This window comes from Rhagoletis pomonella, unplaced genomic scaffold (genome assembly GCF_013731165.1).
Source record: "Rhagoletis pomonella isolate Grant_MI unplaced genomic scaffold, Rhpom_1.0 Rhpom_scaffold_00007, whole genome shotgun sequence".
NCBI classification, from domain to species: domain Eukaryota; kingdom Metazoa; phylum Arthropoda; class Insecta; order Diptera; family Tephritidae; genus Rhagoletis; species Rhagoletis pomonella.
In genome coordinates this window covers 61,365,091-61,381,906 of record NW_023458561.1, presented here as the reverse complement: position 1 = coordinate 61,381,906, position 16,816 = coordinate 61,365,091, and the positions used below count along the sequence as shown (strand labels likewise).

The window sequence follows — 16,816 nt, the reverse complement described above, 5'->3', positions numbered from 1 at the left end:
TTAACTAAATTAAAATATTTTATTTGGTGATCACACATAAAAATATTTTCATTCATGCATTTGTAATGTACATATGTATGTACATATAACTGAAGCGACGTTTAGTCCATTTGACTGCGGCTACCTGATTTGTGAGTTTGTGTGAGCGCCTCATAGGTGATGTCGTACTGTAGTAGGAATATGAATATGGTGGAGGTGCCGACAAGTAGCTAAATAAAAATTTTGTAAACAATTTTATTTGGTTTCTAACTTTATGAAAGTTATGTCTTAGCACTTACTGATGTGATAAAGTTCATATTTAATTCTACCACGCCACAAACAACATTAGTTCTCGTATTTATAATCAATTGCAATATGAAGTGTGTTATCTGCAATTAATTATTAAAAATAATTTTAACACATTTTTAGAAAATTGTACGGCATACCGTTTCTTCCATTTCCGAGTTCTGTCCTTCTATTTCATTCATTATTAATGCTGTACTGTTTTTCTGAAAAAATAAAATAGAATAATACTTTTAAATAAAGAAAGTTTTTTTTTTTCATCAGCCTTGTAACTGGATAAATACTTCTTTGCCAAGTAATATATACGGTCCGTAATTCTTAACCGCGGCCGCTGTGGTGTAGTGGTGAAGGCAACATCACAACAAAATTTGGAAAGGTTTTTCCTTAACAGCGGTCGCCCCTCGGCAGGCAATGGCTAACCTCCGAGTGTATATCCGCCACGAAAAACAGCTTCTCATAAAAATACAATCGCCGTTCGGGGTCTGGGTAAAACTCTAGGACTCCCCGCCGTGTTGTGTAACAACATCAAGGCGCACCCTACAAATTGGAGGACAAGCTCGGCCAAACACGAAGGTTGCAGACAGAGTGGTAGCGAAGTCGACGATGAAGATGAAGACGGATCCGAAGCCGAATTGTTTGCGTTGCGGCCAAGCTGGCGAGTGTTCATAGTGGAAGATGAATGATATGAAGATTTGTTTCTAAATAAAACCTTTTTTTTTTATATAAAATCTAAAGAAAATAAAGAAAAAAACAGCTATTCATGAAATAATTTGTATAGGACAACTTTTGGAGAATTTCGCCACTTGTATTATGTGTTACGGTAAGACGGACAGACATTTTTCGAATATACAAGTATGCCAATTAATACGTTTGATTACATTTTGCCAAAAAAATTTTGCGATTTTCTTGAAAAACGCGTTTTTTCACAATTGCAAACAGTTAAATAAAATGTAAACAACTCATCACAGCAGGCGATTCGTCTTTGAAAATAGTACCGCACAGTTTCAAGCTGACTGCTTGCGCAACCGTCTTCATCTTCGCCTTCGTCTTCGTTTGCCCTGTGATCACTTTCACATGTTTACTACAGCACTGTTTTTCATCTACGTCTTCGTCTTCATCTTCATCTTCGGCTTCGCTTCCACTCTGTCTGCAACCAAAGGCCAAACCTCTGAGAAATTTCTGGAGAAATTGCTGATATAGGGAATTTGCGCAGTCTATGGCCATATTGAGCCTAGACTCGCCACGTCGTCTTCTGCAGGCGGCGTCGTACTCGCTGTTATTATTGTAGCAGCTACTTAGCCCTGTCTAGTTCGGCTTGTCCCTCAATCCCTCAATTATTGCCGTCAAGCGCAACTAACGGGAGACCCAGGAAGTGTGCCATTTCAACTGGGTTGGTCCAGAGGGAGAGAGGCTCCCCTACTCATCTATAATATGGGATGGCGTCTTCCTTGTCAAGTCGCAATCCGATAAAGATGATTGTACTATATCCCATATATTGAGATGTTCTCCTAGTCTGCAGTGTCTTGCAAAAAAGTTTTCGTTTTGCGAGGCTGATAAATGATGGTACTTATATAGCTTTGGTTTTCTATTGCCTCCCTCTCTGCTTTGCTTTGTATCTACCTCCTTGTCCTCATGTAAATTGCCGAAGTATGTATTTGAGTCACACCACACAAGTTCGATTAAGATTCGTTCTTTGCGTCTTTACTGGTATAGGAAGTACACTCAATCGACGTAGATCTACTAATGGTTAGTTAACCCTTGTGACTTAGCATGATACAGTATACGTCTAGCATTCTCTGAGCTGGCTTGCTGTGTATTTACATATGTATGTATGAAGACAAGATTATATTAGCCTACTGGGTTCTATTTAGTACAGAGATCTGCAATGAGTTCTAATGAAATTAGTACACTTAAGTCATAATCCATAAAATTTGGTGCAAATGCGTACTGATACCAACTCTAAAAAATACTATGACTAAATAATTCAAAACAAAACCAAAAACTAACTATATGAATTATCAATTTATGACTCTATCGAGTGTAGGCAATGAATTTTTTAGTACCTCCTGCAAATAATTTGAATACACAAACTTTCTTTGAAGATATAAGAAGAATCTACTAATGCCTTTCGTCGTTCATCCTGACTACCATAAAGTGCGAATTTACCCCCGTATTGAGAAACCGAATCCGCCTAGCATGCTTAGAAAAACGTAAGTTTTAAATATAACTACCAAACACCAAATTACAATACCTGACTCTGTACACCATAATTAAAATAAAGTATGCAGAACATTTTGCCAATATGCATGCTTGTCCAAACCAACGAGTACATAATCCATGAAAATGTGGAGTTAGACGCATCGTCCAAGTATTTGTACAACAGGAAAAGATTAACCGACAAGTTTGTGAAGGATCCAATGTAAACCAGCACCAGTGAGAGGGCAAAAGAATTATTTACTTCCTTTGTGAATATCTGAAGTGTCGAGTAGCTTAATCGAATGTCTTGTAGTTTTTCGCGCAAAACTCTGGCAGACGTTTTTAGCGAAAGCTCCGCGTGCAGGATTTCATTCAGCCAAATTATACGTTGAGCCATGGCATATAGCAGGGTGTAGTACTGTACCAGCGAGAAGCATAACACCAGATTTGGCAACAGATAAACGGCTAGGCTGCGAATGAAGTGCGTCATAATGCCAGCGGTGTAGAAGTAGTCAACGACAGCGGTAGCGACCACATATAACAGTATCAGATACAGATGAGCTCTTATAAAGCGATTCAGTTGTTGATATTCTGGTGGTCTTCCGAATGATATAAGTTTATAATCGAATTCTGCGATTGTGTGCAAGAAACGTCGACATTTTTGGCGCGCCCAGTAGGTAGAGAGTAATATTTGAAATAAGTGCACCAGATAGACTAAATACTCGCAAAAGAACAACGGTTTTTGTACGGTGGGCAAGTCCTTGTCGGATTGCGTGTACTCGCCGTAGATGGTGAAGACGAGACTGACGTAAATACCAATGCTCCAGGTGATGTGGAGTAACATTAAAATTTTATCACTGCAGCTGCTGGTCGTTGTTGGTAGGCGTCGATGAGCGCCATAAGGCAGGCATACAAATAGCTCGGAGAGTATTAAAAGAACATGAACTGAACGATATAGTCGCGTTTCTAATACATTAACGGTAATCTGCTCGCTGGACGAATTAGGCGACGATTTCTTTAGTGGTTTCACCCGATTGCTCGATTTTTGTTTATAAACTATTGCTGACAACATTCTATAAAAGACCGATTGGAATCCAAACACAGACTGAAACGGTTTTATGCGCGTCACGGTGCAGCACGTGGCACCTTGGTTAAGTGCTTCAAATGGTAAAATTAATAGTATATCACATTCTTTGATTAATGAATACAACAGGTAATTTGTGTTTAGTATGAAGCGCGATATTCACACACTCATGATGAATGAATACCCGCTTTGAAGGTACTCGTAGGTTTCCTCTAAAACTAATAGATTTTAATTTTTAAATAACTGAGCAAATCATATGTCAACATGTCGTTAATTATGGGCTTTTAGTGAAATGCATTAGGGCTTCACTGGCCGAACTATGTTAGTATGTTAGTGTACAAATATTCCTGTCGAGAAATTTGTTGATGAAGTGCACGCTACAAGGGTGTGAGGAGTATTCCTTTCTATGCTAGAAAGAACTGGTAGGAAAATATTTGAATGCCCTTAGCAAGCATTTTTCCCTGCAAGAAAAAGACAGTGAATGCACTAATGATTATTATTTTCGAACGGAATAGATGATGAATTATTCAATACGATCCTGTACGAGTCCGGACTAGTCAGAAATAGTCAGAATTAGTCAGATTTTATTGGAAATCGATCCCGTACTCGGTTCTCTGACAATTGAGAGGACAAAAAAAGAGAGTAACTAAGGTCCTCTCTCTGTCGGAAGCCACAAATTCTGGTAAATGTGTCAAAGGATCAGCTGTAGTGTGTTTGACAACTAAATTGGAAACAAAAGGAAAGATCACTCTGTTAATGAATGTTGAAAACTATTTAATTACTTTTTTAAGTGGATGAATTTGAAAGTATTTTTACTTATTTACATGTGTGAGCTGAGTGTGTTTACACACAAAATAAGCAAAATTTCGCTATCAAAATTTTGAGGTTATGTTGAACTTGTCAGAAGTTACCATTTTTTTACTAAAAAGCGATCCCGTACTTTTCAGTGTTACTCTTTCGCTCTGAGCGAATTTTTGTTTATTGACAGTTTTACTACTTTTAGTCCGAGGAATACGGGATTGGATTCCCAAAGGAACAACGCCTAGATATTAATGAGCAGTCTGTTGCGGTTCTGTCGGAATATTAAATGGTAACTTCTGTAAATAAAGTTTTCTTTTAATTGAGAGAGCTCCTTCCAAGAAGCTAGAAGGTGATATAACGAATACTTAGGGTCGGTTGTTCAATGTCTGGTTAACACTAACTACAGATTAAACATCTTTATCGCCATTGGGTTTTACCCAATCAAAGGCTGTTGTTTTGGCGACCTAACCCCGTTTAGATCGGCGATACCCTTCAATAATTTCACGTCATGGAGCAATACCCTGCAGCCAGATTGCTCCGCATCCTTCTTATCCGGGCGGGCATTGAGCCTAACCCCGTAGCAGAAACATACTTCTGCTGCGTTTGGCAGAGACGACTCCATCCACTTCGGTTAGGTGCAATTCCTGCAACGGATGGAGCCACCAAAGAACCTGTTCAGGCATTAGGTCTCACACAAGCTTTGTGGCCCCCTGTTGCTCAAGCCAAATGGCCCCACCAGCCTCCACGATCAATAAGGCCACCGACTTTGCACCCGCGCACCACCGTACCTATACCAACTTTAACAAAGCTGATTGGAACGGCTTCGCGGAAGTTACCGAGCTTTACGGTTCCTGCATTAGATACATCAGTAAATTACATTATAGTGGCCTGAAAGCCTAATATCGAGTTTGATGGCGATTTCGTGAATAAATTTATCGGTCATTCCACCCAAAAGTTACACCTTCCCTACACAACGCTTGAGTGGAAGTGGGTGAGGAAGGAGTGCGCGAGTAGCTGTAGTATTTACACGCCTTAGCTGATTGGTTGACTTTTTTAGTATTTTCTAAGAATTATTTTTGATGGGAGAGTTATCATATCTAACTGATGGCTCACGAGAGAAGATTTCATCTGAATTCTCTGCAAGGTTCTCACAAGCCCCCGATGAAGGTAAAAGCGATCGAGACGAGAGGCATTTTGAGAAAAAGGGTTGCATAGTCGGAAGTGATCGAAAGAAAATTTTAAGGGGAATATTGGAGTTGATAATAAATATTCCCGTATTGCTGAAAAGAGTAATTGACAGTAAGACCTTCCGAATCGACGACGTACAGCTTAGCCGCGGCCAACATTTAAATGAAATTATTTTAAAAAAGTAAATGTCAGAGAAAGTTCTTTCGGGTAAGTGTTTTATTTGAAATTGAAAAAAGGTCTAGAAGAACCACCTTTTAGTTATGATGGTACATATTTTTACGCTTATATTTTAGCATAAAAATCCGAATAAAATGGTTCGTACCAATTAGCTGTATCCTATATTTGTATATTACATACGCTTTCCTAGTGGGTCAAATGCGGATTCACTTTTTGTACGGCACACTAACCTGCTGCAAGCATTAAATAGTGTATTTGTATAGGGTAATAGTTGTCATCACGCCAAACACTTAAATGATTTTTGTACTCATTAAAAATTGAAACAATTTCATATTAATACTATCTGCTAATGTTATCTCTACTCCAACGATTAACGCTGACCTCAGCACATGCATGTGAACACACCATGGATATGCAGTAGTTCCACTTTTGACGCTTGGCAGGATGGTATATCCTGCACAAAATTATCGTTAGCTACATGCTCACATGTAGGATAGTTTTGGAACTGTGAGTACTAGTACGGTAGGCTGTAAGGAATGGATGGACATCAACGATTGGATTACTTCTACGCCTTGTTCAACTGAGTATCGCTCCATGACTAATCTATCTAATAATATTTTGGCGCTTACAATTAGCTCCATGACTAAGTTTTCCAAAGTCTGTAGTACTGATTGTCTGAAACAGAGAAGAAAACAATAACATATAACAAATGTCAAAGGTCTGCATCACCTTTGTTTCACGCTACATATGTGTCACGGATCAAATACAAAGTTACGAAGAGGACTAATGAGCTTGGCCAATAAGTGTAAAACTTGTCATCTTCGTAGAAAATATAGAGGTCAGACCGTCCAATAATCCTTCAAGCAACTGCAGTAATAAACGTCAGATGAGATTTTTAGTCTTCCCAGCGCGTAAACTCCTTTCACACAGTGACCTGTCAGAATCACTATTACAAACGGGAGGTACATATTACGTCCTAGTTTTCGCTCAATGTTCGCTGAACTGACATGCTCACTGCCCAGTGAGTTCGTTTCAGCCACACTCGTCAGCCGTACACCTCCTTGCAATTTCACTGCGACTAGGTTATCAGAGTATATTATCTTATTGACGTTAGATACTTTACCAGTGTGGTGAGCTCCAGTCCCTTTGAATCATCCACTAATCCTTAAAGGGAGTGTGAACGATTAAAAAGCTACTTAAAGCTAATTCAGAAAAGCAACGATCCGTAAAGGTTTTTAAAGTAGCCATAGGTCGATCTTTTATACGGCTGAAGGTTTCCAGTGAGGTCTAAGGAAGTCCAAGAAAGTAACCCTAATTGCTAAAAAATGAGTGCATATGTATGTATGTACATTAGACTGCATCACTCCGCATACAAAAAAAAAAAAAAAAAAATCGGTACTGTTTTTTCATTGGAGTTATAAAATCAATTATATTTTAAGACGTCCACCAAAATATTGCGGAAAAATATTAAGACTTACGTGAGCTGGACCGATTTGAAAATACCTCCGAAAATGGAGTTTTTTATGAATAAAAATAGTTTCTTAAAGATTTTTATTTTTTTTGAAAAAAAATCCCCTCCAATGACAAAACGGTAATAGCTTAAAATATTTTCATAAAAATATTTTTAAAAAATTTAAAAAAATTTTGAACTTTTTTCAAAGAATGGTATAAGAAAAACTTGAATAATTGAACCTAAGCTCTTCCGATTTAAACTTGTAGGGAAAGGTATTTTCTCACCCTTTTTGTTTCTTTGCTAATGATGAACTAACGAACGTCCTTCAAAGTTGAATTAAGATGTGTTGGTATTTGAAAACAAAATTGGGGCTCGAATGACTTTTTTTTTTGCACAGAAATAAAAATAGTTTGAAAATAACTTTCTACTGAGATCCCATTAGTCTAAATCAGAATAGTTTTGACCAGTTATTAAGGTTTTTCGTAAATCAATATTTGAAAAAGTTAAAAAAAACAGCATCAAAAATCTCATTGTTATGATTCCCTTGAAAAGATTTTTAAATATTTTTATACAGATTTTTTAAACTTAATCTGTTTTGTCATCTGAGGGGACTTTTTCATAAAGTTCTTTAAGAAATTATTTTTATTCATAAAAAACTCCATTTTTGGAGGTGTTTTCAAATCGGTCCAGCTCACGTAAATCTTAATATTTTTGCGAAATATTTTTGTGAATGTCTTAAAATATAATAAATTTTGTAATCCCAGCGGAAAAACCGTAACTTTTTTTGGTGATGCAGTCTAATGTACATACATACACATGTAGCCCGCGACAAATCGAACTCTAACCGCCAAAAAGACATAAGCGACATTTTATTTTTTTTTGATGCAGAAATGTTCCTAGAGTATATAGATGTAGTGCATCATCAAATATAAAATTTTGAAAAAATAATTGATACCACAAGGATCACACATACTTAAGCATCTTCGGTACTCTCTTTACAGCACAATGGTGGCACCGGCACTCACACAGAAATCATACCGCAAACTCACTATCCACGCGCCCTTGAATCGCCTGATACACGTACTCGCAGCGATTTGTCAACTATTCTGTGTGGCACCTATTTTAAAGTCGCATCTGCGCAAAAACAAATTTCAACTATTGCAGCGGTTGCATTGTCTTCTTGGTTTGCTTATTCTTATATGCATTTACGCGCTAAGCTGGAGTTATATAAGCACACTAGATCCATCCATAATTCTAATTGAGAAAGTATTTTATTTTGGTGAAATTATAGTCAACAACTTTATTGGTACCTCTATTGTGCTCAGCACTTTTTATTACGCCCTGCACTATAGTACTATTCCGCGAAAATTTATGCATATCCTAATGGAAATAAATCGCTTTGAAGCGCAGCATCCCCGTGCATCGGAGTTTAAACTCTTGTCGACGCTTTGCAAGGAATTAAAATTTTACAGTTTATGCATTTTACTGCTCGCAGTGATGTTTCTTTGCTTAAAGTATTTTCATGTTGAATATCAATTTTATGAACTGATGCGTGGTGTAGGCGCACATAATTTACCAAGCTTTCTGCTATCATTGAAATTGGGTCAATATTGGTTGTGTTTGCGTTTTGCTTGTCTACTTTATAAGCGTTTTAATGAGGCGCTCAAGCAACGCCTAGGAACACGTCACAACGTATTGCGTAGCTCATCCCGATTGGAAGAAAGCAGCGAGTGCTCTAGAAAATTTGAGTCTCATGTGGCTTATGTTACAGAGTTTGCATGGTATAAACGAGAGTTCTGCAATTCATATTCGGATATTTGTAGTGATTACGAGATTTTGGAATTCATACGCCGTCTATACGCGGACTTGGATGCGCTAATGGAGCAAGTGGCTAATGTTTTCGGTTTCATATTGTTGCTCCACTTTTTGGGTTCACTTTTTGCTTTATCCATTTATGTTTTTGAGATTTACAAAAGTTTTCACACTTCTGAGCCGGGCAAAATACTTTGGCAACTACAACATTTGGCCCGCATTTTCTTAATACTAATCGCAAATAATGCAATTGTAGAGGAGGTGAGCGAGACGTAGTTACATTTTTGTTTGTTTAACTTTTATTTGTTTTTTTTTTGTTTTTTTTTTTAGAAGTGTCGCACTCCACTTGTGCTTAACGAGATAAAAATTTCAACGGAAGATATGGAACATGCTATCAATCGCTTTCTACTACAAATGATGGCACGAAAGCCAACGGAAATGGCGTGCGGTGTAGTTGAGTTGGATTTGTTGCTGCTTACAGGGGTAGGTAAATACATATGTAAACAAATTTGGTGGTACTAGACTGACTCGCGGAGAAAATTTAGTTGTGTGGGGGATTCACAAAACATTTTAAGCGTCCGAATATTCCCAATGAAAATGGCTTTAGGGGACTCGGGGGGCAAGTTAAGAACTAACGAATTACAAATATATTTCCTATCATTTTTTTCAAAACTCGAAGAAAGGAAATTTAGCTATATCTCGAAAACTGTTCTACTCTCTTAATATCTGCTTTCATATTCGGATTCAGGGACAAATTTTTCATAGGAAATGGCAGTCAAATGCCACAGGTGAAAATCACTGTAAACTAGTGTTATAATTATTTGCCATCGGTTGTAATTTTATTCACATCTATATGTACAACGCCATTTTTCTAACATCTGGATTTATTAACAGTTTTAATATTTCTTTTTTTACTTTCTTGCAGATTTTATGTACAGTAACCAACTGTGTAATGTTTCTCATACAGATTGATCTAAGCAATAATTCATTTGAGAAAATGAATAACGATTTTGTGACAGCAAATAATACAAATTGATCTGGTATAATGTAATCCTCTACGTTAGTTCCTGTATAAGTAGACAGACACCTAAGGACAATAAAAACTCATTTATATATATTTTGAAGATATTTATCAAAAATAAAATTGTTTAATAAAATTCACTAGTTGCAATCTATGTATGTATGATTGAACATATTGCTAATGAAATTAAGGAAGGATCGAAATGATTTGTTATCATCGAAATAACGGTTTTTGCATTTTAAGGCTGTGTGTGTGTGTGTGTTTTTGTGGGTTTTTGGCGGACCTATAAATTATAGTTGCGATGAAAAAATGGCTAAGTAAGCAATTGGGTATTATTATAGGGATCGAAAAATATTGATTTTTAACTATTCTATACCATTTCTACGAAAAATAGTTTTTTCCCCATTTAAAATACATGGAAAACTTTGGGCGCTCTGAGCGACCTCCAAGTATTTTTTGATTTCAAAATAAAAAAATAAGGGTATATTTTTTCGGTATAGAACAACCTTAGGGGGTGAGAGCATAAAAATGATGACTTTACTCTTTCACATGCATTTTTGGACAACCCTAGGGAACAAACTAAGTGTGTTTTAATTTTTACAGCGGACATTCGCGGCGAAAAATTCGCCATTCCCTGGCATTGTGTTTCAACGGTAACTTATATTCCTTTTTTGGTAATTATTGTTTCCGACAGGGTGGGTGCATGTACTATTTTCACTGAAGAAAATTATTAGTTTTTAATTTTTAGTAAAAAGTATCTTTTTGCATGGATAATAGCAACCCATTTCGACTAAGACTAGAAATTTGTTTTCTAAATTTAGCTAAATGAGCCAATTAGACCGCCCAATCTGCTGATAAAACTTATATTTTATGGTTAGGTTAGGAAAGCAGTAACATCTTTAGTAATTCATAGTAATGTACATACCCACTAGGAAAATATGTGAGCACCTTACAAGGTAATCTATATTTTCCCTCAGCTTTTAGTAGAAAAATTGTCATCATGAGCAACGCCATCTATTAGTACAGCACAAAATGAACATCTCCGATGACCTCTTACGTTGTAAGTTGCAAAATAACGTGCCGCCAATGTTACTATTTCTGAGCGACTGATGTAGTTACATTTTTCATGCTTTATTTGCTAAAGTGGCTCAGAAGTATGTCTGATTCCAAATGTTCATAGTACATTCTAAAATCCTACTTTCCTAACGCGGCCGCGCATTTGGTCAGGACCGCCGGGTGAAGTGTAACTTGCGGGTAAGGTGTTATTACGCGCACTTATTTCCTACGGGGTATTTTTGTATGTGCACATCGGTCATTTACTTCAATAGTGTCATGATCCCAAATATCTGTTATTCTATGTTTTGTTACAATTTCATAGTTGTATAGCTGTCGATTAAAAAGAGCTCATTAAATAGAACTATTAGAGGATATCGATGGCTGAGCGGAAGATCCACCTATCTTGGCAGCCAGTTCGAAAACGCTCTATCTCAAAAAACTTTTCAAGAACACCCTACTTCAGAATTTAATTGAAAAACACCCTATCTCAAAATTCGGTTCAAAAACGCCCTATCTCACTTCAAAATATATTGAAAATATGCTGATATAGGGCGTTTTTGAAACGAGTTCTGAAATAAAGCGTTCTTGAAAAGTTTTTTGAGATAGAGCGTTTTCGAACTGGCTGCCGAGATAGGTCGATCTTCCACTCAGCCATCGATATGTAAATTCAAAAGTTTTCTATTTTTCTCGGGTTTTTGGTTTTTTGTTTGAGTTATGGCATTGCTGAAGTAAATGAGCGGTATGTAGTTATTTATTTGTGTAAAGCAATTATTCATTAAAAATTTATGGATGGTTGACAGATAATTTGGCATGCACAGAAATCATTAACACGCTTTAGTTCGAGTTAATGAGTGAATAGACAAGTAAATATGTAGACTGTTTTTGTTGAGTTAAAAATATGGAAAACATACTTTCGTGTAGCTCAGCAATGCACTTGAGGATATTTAAATAGTTTTGATACTGTTCTACTTTAGTAACATTCACTCAATTCACGCATGTACTCCTGTAAATAAAACTTTTAAAAAAGAAATTTTAGGTTGCACATAATACAAGGTACAGGGGCTAATGTAGGTAAAAATTTAGATTTGTTGTTACTGAATGCAAAAGCAAAATTAATTTGCGATTTAAAATTATAATATACATACGTATGTATATATGTAGGTAAGAGGTATATGTATCTCGAAACAAAATATATACATACGTACATAAGCTCTTTTTTATTTTTCAGCCAAAATCGTGGATAAGGACAAAAATGCGTGATTCCTGTTCTGGTAATAGTATAGCGAATACTATTTTGTCTTGTTTTACACGTCTCCGGCTATGAATTCGATTTTAGAGTAGGACTACAGATTTTCGTTTTCGGGACAACTATCCAGATGATGTGAGATTAGTGCAAAAACGTTAGATATGGCGTAAGGAAACCGATTAACTTCGTTTGGTGATTAGCTGTTAGTGTTGGTTGATTCTTCCGACAGGGCGAGAAGTTAAATTATTTTGTAAAAAATTTCCATCATACCTTGTTGTTGTTGTAGCACTGCTTAGGGTTGGATGACCCCTTGTCATCAAGCTTAACTAACGGACCTAGGAAACCTGCTATTTCGATGGGGTTAACCTATAGGGAGAGGGGTATTAATGAAGTTGGGCTGACTGGGCATGTGAAGAGGTGGTTGGTGTCATGTTGGGTAGCTTCACTTGCCGAATATATGCATGTATGTACATGTGTCCATTATGTACTTCAGCGTCTAGTCTGTATAGGTAGGAGTTTAATTTACTATAGTATACAGACTGGAGAATATAGGGGGACCCGCGGTACTAATTTCAAAATGACCCGGATGGACGGTATCGAAAAAAAAATTTGCTGGCGGGAAAAATTGAGCAACAGCTTCAATCAAAAATTCCACGATAAGTCCCGGCTACTCCAAACTTTTACTTTGTTATAATAAAATTGAATGGGCTACAAAATTGCATACTAAAAATATTTCTAAGAAATCTAATTAAAGAGCTTAAAGTTTGCTGATTTTTGTTTTTGATTTATACGGGTTTCGTTAAAGAATAAGCTATATTTTTATAAAAAAATTCATATTAAATTGCAAAAAAAAAAATTATTTTTTAAAACTTCCAATATGTGCTGCGCTTATAATTTTGGCATGGGGTGTACTTTCCTTAAAAGTCTCTTTTTGTCGGTATGATTATCTCGGTTGTATCTTTGTCTCTTTAGCTTATTGAATCCAAAAATGCACTTCAAAGACTTGCCCCCAAAACACAGGGGCGAAAGGACCAAGTCTCAAACCAGCGCTTTTTTCAAACTGATCGCCACACTTAATGTAACGGGCCAATTTTTCGGAGTAGCGCCGATTTTAGACTCACCACGCGAGAAACGTCATGTCTTACGATGCTTTCATTATATTTGGTGTGCCATCTTCGTAATCTATATTTATGGCGTGAACGTTTACTACGCCTATCAACCCCACGAACCACTCGTCAATATCGTTAAATTATTTTTTATAAGCGAGCTTTTCAGCAGCCCTATAATTGTGTCCTTAATAGTCATCACTACACATTGTCATGCCGAAAAATATCATCATATACCACGTGAGCTTCTGCGTATCCATAGGCATTACAAAAGCTTGCAACCGGCGAATGCCCGCATTGGGAAGGACCTCTTTTCTGTGCTCCAAAAGGAAGTGCGACTGCTGCTCTTCATTGTATGTCCATTCTTACTATGTTGCTTGATTGTTGATTGTATGCGCACGCACCCCGATTTCGTTCATTGGTTGCTCAGCTTAAGCATTTTTCATTTACCGAATATTCTGATAACTCTCAATTTAGGCCAATATTGGTTAGCGCTACGTTTCTTGTGTCGACTGTATCGTGGTTTTAATCAGATATTGAAGCAACGATTGCAAAAAATTAGTTCGAGCGATTTAAGCGGTGGCGTTGAAACAAATGCTGGTGATACCTGCGCAAGCGAATTCTTTTGGTATCCGCGTGAATTCTACAACACACACCACCCAGGCGGGATAAATGATGAGTGCAAACTTTTGAAGGCTATACGTGGATCATATGGCGATTTGGATGCGTTGAGAGCACAATTGACAAGCTTGTTTGGACTCGTATTACTTTTAATATTTCTCGGCTCGCTACTCAGTCTAACCGTGGAATGCTTTGCTGTTTATAAATTTCTTGATTGTGAAGATGCTGCGGCGAACGAGTTGGCAACGGTATATCAGAGGTTATTGAATATTTTAATTCATATTGGACGCATATTTCTTATTTTAGTCACTAACAATGCGATCATTGAAGAGGTAAGGTGCTGTAATATGAGAAAATTTAAGAGGTAAATTATACTAAGGAATATGGTTTATTGTTTTTTTTTGTTAGAAATGCCAAACTTCATTCACACTAAATGAGTTGCATATTACATCCGAAGAAATGGAACATGAGGTCAATCGCTTTCTAATTCAACTCATGGTTCATCAGCCAGCAGAAATGGTTTGTGGGATAGTAGATTTGGATTTATTAGCTCTAGGTGGGGTAAGTGAGAAATTTAAATATGTATGTAGGTACATATGTATTTACATACATACTGATTAGGAATGTTAATTCTAAAACATCAACCGTAGTTTTTAGCCATTTGAAACTTGTGTACTTTGTTCTACTAGAATTCAATCGGCTACAAAACTGCATACTCAGAGTCTTTCTAGGAAATCTGATTGAAAAAGTTAGAAATTTTTACGAAAGTTTGTTGATTTTTTTTCTAAATATTGCACAAAGTTTGAAACTTGGAATTACACGGGTTTTGTTAAAGAATGAACTATATTTTTTATAAAAAAAGCAACCAAAATTAAATAACAACAAAAATAATATGTTAAAATTTGTCAAAATGTGGTGCGGCTACAATTATTTCGACCACTGTATGTATATAAGATATATATGTATATATTAGAGTGCATCGCTTTCCACACTGTTTTTCCATCGGAATTATAAAATCTATTATACTTTGACACTTCCGCCAAACTAAAAAAATATATAATGATTTACTACGGGTCGATTTGATTATACCTCCAAAAATTAAGTTTTTTTAATTAAAATTAGTTTGAAGTAATAAAAAAAAATTAAAAAACCAGCTTTTGTTAGTGGTTAATAAAAAAGAAAAATCGACACGCGCCCCACCTAACGGCTAAATTTTATTTATTTACATTGAACTTATATACATTTTAAATATGAACCAAATAATGTTTTATGATGTTATTCCTTTTAATGTCAGTACTCGTAATATGAACCATATCGGACCATATATACGGGTTTATCAAATATATGGACACCCGCGCCACCTTGCGGATTAATTCCTCTTTCAAATTGCATTGTAATCGGGTTCTGGGATAAATTTGAAGTTTCAGGTGAAACTTTATAAAAGCTTTTAATAATATTTTTTTCCAAAAAGTTTCTTCATATGAAAGGAGAGTTTAAGCGTAGAAATTATAACAACGCTTTCAAAATAATGAGGTTTTTGGAGTTATTTTCAAATCGGTCCAGCTCAGGTAAATATTAATATTTTTCCGAAATATTATGGCGGAAGTCTTAAGATGTATCGCACGTTTATTAATATACAGAATTATTTCAAAATTTAAATTTTGTGAGAAAACGCTATCAAAGTTTGAACAATTCATACAGTTGGTATACCAAAAGACAGAAAGAAAGGCACATATCTTCGCCATTTTTGGGAAGTTTAGTCATTTGTTTGGCTAAACATATTCTACTTATCAAAATTATTGGTTGTATGATGAAATCTCCAAAAACGTAAATTCTGAATTACATCTCTATATTATTAAACGTGCGATATTAAGTTTTAAGATTTCGGTAAAAAAACCAAATATAATTTGGGGTTAGTGAGGCACCCTTATGTTCATACAACCTTCAAAAAGTCCATTCTGCTCAGGTGAAGTTCCGTGAATTGTCATCAAAATATTCATTAGTCTTCTTTTATATAAATAACTATAAAAAACTAACCAACAAACTTCTTCTGTGAGTTTCCGAAATAGGGACAGGCAGAAGCAAAGCAAACGATAGGCACCCTTATTCGTAAAAGGGCGGCAGGAGAACTGATAATATTGAACTTAAACGCGGTCACATTTCCGCCACCTGCAGGCTTCGCCTCCGTTGGTTGGTACCGGCTTCATCACCATCGCAATAGTTCAGAAACGAAACCCTCTACATTTTGCAATAATGCAGTCTTCGTTGACCCCGTCCAACCTTATTTAACGCCAGTAGCTTGTATTTTTCCGAACGGCTAGTTTCCCGTCTTGCTTGTAAAATAAATACACTGCACGTGTGCCTTTTATGAAATAGGCCCCTGCCTCATATATACATTTGTGGACGTTGCATATCGCCTTTACCTTTAGCTGAAAAGGTGCCAAGTCCATTTTTTCAAAGTTTAGTTTTTGATGCAGAATGGCAAGTAATACCAAACTACATTGATTTTTCGCCTCTCGTGAACAATTTCAAAAAATGGACTTGGCACCTTTTCGCCCTTACAATACGACATATGTAATTCTACATAAAAGCTTCATATGTACACATTTTATTTCAAAACAGATTGGTGGAATTATGGCCAACTACGTTATATTTCTTATTCAAATCGATTTGGGCAACATAAATATGGATGAAAATAATCAAAACATTACAGCAATACCAGGAGATAGATTTAGTTTATAAATCAACAACAACTACAATTTTTTCAAACAGC

At 36.3% G+C, this 16,816-nt stretch overlaps 3 protein-coding genes across 3 annotated transcripts; 2 read left to right on the top strand and 1 right to left on the bottom strand.

Moving 5' to 3' along the window:
• Positions 1-61: 61 nt before the first annotated feature.
• On the bottom strand, positions 62-3,550 carry LOC118743937 (putative gustatory receptor 59f). The gene is made up of 4 exons (XM_036476698.1): positions 2,534-3,550; positions 426-488; positions 279-368; positions 62-209 (listed from the first exon to the last, which is right to left on the bottom strand). The coding sequence occupies exons 1-4, from the start codon at positions 3,548-3,550 to the stop codon at positions 102-104; spliced, it is 1,278 nt and encodes a 425-aa protein (XP_036332591.1). The 3' UTR covers positions 62-101.
• A 1,539-nt stretch (positions 3,551-5,089) lies between these two features.
• Positions 5,090-10,090, top strand: LOC118743936 (putative gustatory receptor 59e). The gene is made up of 4 exons (XM_036476697.1): positions 5,090-5,231; positions 8,677-9,254; positions 9,324-9,476; positions 9,919-10,090. The coding sequence occupies exons 1-4, from the start codon at positions 5,090-5,092 to the stop codon at positions 10,027-10,029; spliced, it is 984 nt and encodes a 327-aa protein (XP_036332590.1). The 3' UTR covers positions 10,030-10,090.
• A 3,695-nt stretch (positions 10,091-13,785) lies between these two features.
• On the top strand, positions 13,786-16,785 carry LOC118743935 (putative gustatory receptor 59e). The gene is made up of 3 exons (XM_036476696.1): positions 13,786-14,375; positions 14,452-14,604; positions 16,666-16,785. The coding sequence occupies exons 1-3, from the start codon at positions 13,815-13,817 to the stop codon at positions 16,783-16,785; spliced, it is 834 nt and encodes a 277-aa protein (XP_036332589.1). The 5' UTR covers positions 13,786-13,814.
• The last annotated feature ends 31 nt before the right edge of the window (positions 16,786-16,816 follow it).

Bases quoted from the DNA above. Each gene is read 5' to 3' on its own strand.
- LOC118743937 (XM_036476698.1), bottom strand. From the start codon at position 3,550: ATGTTGTCAGCAATAGTTTATAAACAAAAATCGAGCAATCGGGTGAAA. The intron at 489-2,533 runs GTATTGTAATTT...TTATTTTTTCAG, and splicing joins ATTATGGTGTACAGAGTCAG to AAAAACAGTACAGCATTAAT. The intron at 369-425 runs GTATGCCGTACA...AATTAATTGCAG, and splicing joins ACTCGGAAATGGAAGAAACG to ATAACACACTTCATATTGCA.
- LOC118743936 (XM_036476697.1), top strand. From the start codon at position 5,090: ATGGCCCCACCAGCCTCCACGATCAATAAGGCCACCGACTTTGCACCC. The intron at 5,232-8,676 runs GTAAATTACATT...TACTGCTCGCAG, and splicing joins TTCCTGCATTAGATACATCA to TGATGTTTCTTTGCTTAAAG. The intron at 9,255-9,323 runs GTGAGCGAGACG...TTTTTTTTTTAG, and splicing joins ATAATGCAATTGTAGAGGAG to AAGTGTCGCACTCCACTTGT.
- LOC118743935 (XM_036476696.1), top strand. From the start codon at position 13,815: ATGCGCACGCACCCCGATTTCGTTCATTGGTTGCTCAGCTTAAGCATT. The intron at 14,376-14,451 runs GTAAGGTGCTGT...TTTTTTTGTTAG, and splicing joins ACAATGCGATCATTGAAGAG to AAATGCCAAACTTCATTCAC. The intron at 14,605-16,665 runs GTAAGTGAGAAA...ATTTCAAAACAG, and splicing joins ATTTATTAGCTCTAGGTGGG to ATTGGTGGAATTATGGCCAA.